Here is a 3,499-nt window from a genome sequence, read left to right on the forward strand (position 1 = left end):
GGGGAGGAGTTAAGCAGGGCTTATTAGGGTTACCTAATGGTTAATAAGGTGTTAAATAGGAAGGGGGAGGGGAGCAGGATATAGGAGATACACCCTAAAAACTTCACCAGATTTTTCGGGGCGTATCTTCTACGTCTACGTTCCCCAAGTGGGTAAATGGCATTGCTTGGGTTCACCTTTTAGGGTCAGCGTAATGTGATGGTTGTGATCTTCCTCCGCAGTACAAGTACAAACATGAATACATCTGTGAGAAGGGCAAGCTGATCGGCTCGCGGAGCATTCTGGATGACCCCAACATGCTGCACTGCCGCCGCGTCGCCAAGCTGCAGAGCGAGCGCCAGTACAAGCTGGGCTCCCAGCGGATCCACTCCCAGTACCACCTCCCCGCCGACATGTTGGACCTGGTCCACGCGAAGAGAGCCCAGGCGCTGGCCAGTGACCAGGATTACAAGGTGATGCTCCACCATTACACTGCCGGACCCGAGGACATGAAGCTCCAGTGGGCCAAGAAGGCTCACCAGCTGCAGAGCGAGGTACACAGCTCACCGATGTACTGTATAGAATGTTGGTAACCGCGGTTACATTATCTAGGTCGAAGAAAGACAGATTTGGTAAGTTGGGCCTCTCACAGCAGAGCTTATCCACTTTTACAATAGAGAACCCTTTCCACAGCTCCGCTACTCTTCCCATAAAGAACAATAATCTTCTCAGAAGCTTGCTTTGAAAAGTGAACCATCCAAAAGTGATATTTTAGCGCTAGGTAAAGCCTCAGGAGCGCGAGTTCACCTCTGACATCTTATATGTCTTGGATAATCCCACCATGAGGATCTCCCTGCTACAGCACTTTCTGGAACATTCACTGTAATATAAAATACATAAATAAGCCACTAAGGAGGGTAGGAACCCCTCACATCAGGTGTACAGACTCGGGAACCCAGCACAGGGATGGTGGGAGCCCCTCATAATGGGCACAGCGGGTGTACAGACCCGGGAACTCAGCACAGGGATGGTGGGGGCCCCTCATAATGGGCACAGCGGGGGTACAGACCCGGGAAGTCAGCACAGGGATGGTGGGGGCCCCTCATAATGGGCACAGCGGGTGTACAGACCCGGGAACTCAGCACAGGGATGGTGGGGGCCCCTCATAATGGGCACAGCGAGTGTACAGACCCGGGAGCTCAGCACAGGGATGGTGGGAGCCCCTCATAATGGGCACAGCGGGTGTACAGACCCGGGAACTCAGCACAGGGATGGTGGGAGCTCCTCATAATGGGTACAGCGGGTGTACAGACCCTGGAGCTCAGCACAGGGATGGTGGGGGACCCTCATAATGGGCACAGTGGGTGTACAGACCCGGGAACTCAGCACAGGGATCTCACCAATAGAGTCCTCATGGGATAGAAGAGACTGTCAGGTGGATTAACAATGAAATATTCATTTTGGGTAGGCTGACCCTTTATCAGAAAGTATCTCTTACAGACTCCGTTCTCTTTCCTGGAGACAGGTGTACTCATCCCATTGCTGTCTCCGCACTCGCAGTGATAGTCCTCTCCATAATTGCGTTCTCTCTTCAGTAACAGAAGTGGAGTTTTATTAGAACAGGTTGAACTGAAGGGACTTTGTCAGAACTTTGTTTCACAACACTCGGGAAAGTGAGACACTTTTACTTTTCTCTCCACTTTAATGACTTCTCTCCTAACTGTTCCAGAAGCGTGACAGCCGAAAGTAGGCGCGCGATTGTCGGCGTTGAGTTTATTAGCAGGAATAAGGTCCTGTAATTGCAGCGAGATGACACTTTACATAGCGCAGGAGTGAAGTGATTAGCGTCCCCATTATTAATTAAGCTATGTGAAAATAATACAACACAAGGAATTCTTGATGGGGAGAAACAAGCTCGCTTAATTCACTTGAGGTCTCCCTCTCATATCAGACATGATTTATTATTTACCGAAGTGTCGTGTGAACAAATGCAAACAGCTTCACTCTCTGAGGTTTGATGTGCATGGAAAATGAATAAGATCCAATTAAATTATTAATACAGATCAAAGACGCTCTTTATACCTCTAATCATCTTGGATTGAAAGTATATCGTCCTGAAAAATGGATATCGCACAATTCCAATCTGGCTGGAAATTGTAACTTACCGCGAGATCTCCCCGCCACGTGTGGTGAAGGTGGTTGAGGAGCACCTGGCATATACACTATATTACCAAAAGTATTGGAACACCCCCCCCCCCCTTCAAATATTGGGTTTAGGGGTTTCAGGGACGGCCCCTTCCTGTTCCAACATGACTGCGCACCAGTGCACAAAGCAAGGTCCATAAAGACATGGATGGGGGAGTTTGGGGTGGAGGAACGTGACTGGCCGCACAGAGTGCTGACCTCAACCCCATAGAACACCTTTGGGATGAATTAGAGTGGAGACTGAGAGCCCCTCCCCCAACATCAGTACCTGACCTCACAAATGGTCCAACATTCCCATAGACACACTCCTAAACCTTGTGGACGCCTTTCTAGAAGAGGCGGAGCTGTTATAGCGGCAAAGGGCGGCCAACTCAATATTGAACCCTACGGACTAAGACTGGGATGCCATTAAAGTTCATGTGCGTGTAAAGGCGTCCCAATACTTTTGGTAATATAGTGTACATGCCAATGAGGAGTTTTGAGGCTACATCTATGTAGCGCTCACCCCCGAAGGAGCCGCTGGAATAACCCGGGTCATCAATAGCCTGCCTAGGGATTAGCATTAACTGCTCTCTTCTAGTGACCCACAGAGCTGATATCCAGACCAGAAGTATGATGCTGAAGAACTTTATTAACATATTCAAGCTGGGAGAGGGAGTATGGGGATCCTAGACATCCAGGGTAGAACAGACACAGACTCCAGACTCACCAGTCCCTTTTTGGTACTTCATTGTAGATCCATTTGTAGCACAGGTAAATAGGGATAGGTACAGAATCTTCAATAGGAGAGACACCAGACCTGCTCCTGAGGTCCTCCATATTCCAGGCATCTCCAGTAGCCATCAGTTTCCCTGATTCTCCCCCTTCAACAATGACAGAGGCCTCCTCCAGGCTTGAGGCCTAAACAGAGCATTTTCCACACTCAGGAGTTCCCACCCCCCAGGTCTCAGGCCTAGCCTGGGGGCAGGCTGGACAGCACCCCAACCTGGACTAATCCATGGCTGGAGCCTGCCTAGGACAGAGCACATGGCAATTCCCTCCAGTATATTTGCACTTACCCATCATGCAACACTGGCTGTGAGAGCCCCAGTAGTGATTGGCTGGTGAACTGCACACACACTCACAGTGTCCCTCATTGGATGTCACACACTGCAGCAGAGTCACACTCCACTCAGCCAGGTATAATCAATGTCAGGACGAGTGGAATTAACCAGTTAACTGCCAACTATAATTCTGCCAGACTGACGAAAGCGCCGGCAATCATTGCATTTCTAGCAGCCATTTCACAAAAGGTGATGGGGGCTACATATATATA

At 49.6% G+C, this 3,499-nt stretch overlaps 1 protein-coding gene across 1 annotated transcript in view; it reads left to right on the forward strand.

Annotated features, from left to right (window-relative positions):
- Positions 1-3,499, forward strand: part of NRAP (nebulin related anchoring protein) — a 90,122-nt gene that overhangs the window by 64,604 nt on the left and 22,019 nt on the right. Inside the window, 1 exon segment of the mRNA XM_018564476.1 lies at positions 222-533. Within this exon segment, the coding sequence (XP_018419978.1) occupies positions 222-533 (312 nt within the window).

Source organism: Nanorana parkeri, unplaced genomic scaffold, assembly GCF_000935625.1.
Source record: "Nanorana parkeri isolate BGI_ZX_2015 unplaced genomic scaffold, ASM93562v1 scaffold754, whole genome shotgun sequence".
Classification (NCBI taxonomy): domain Eukaryota; kingdom Metazoa; phylum Chordata; class Amphibia; order Anura; family Dicroglossidae; genus Nanorana; species Nanorana parkeri.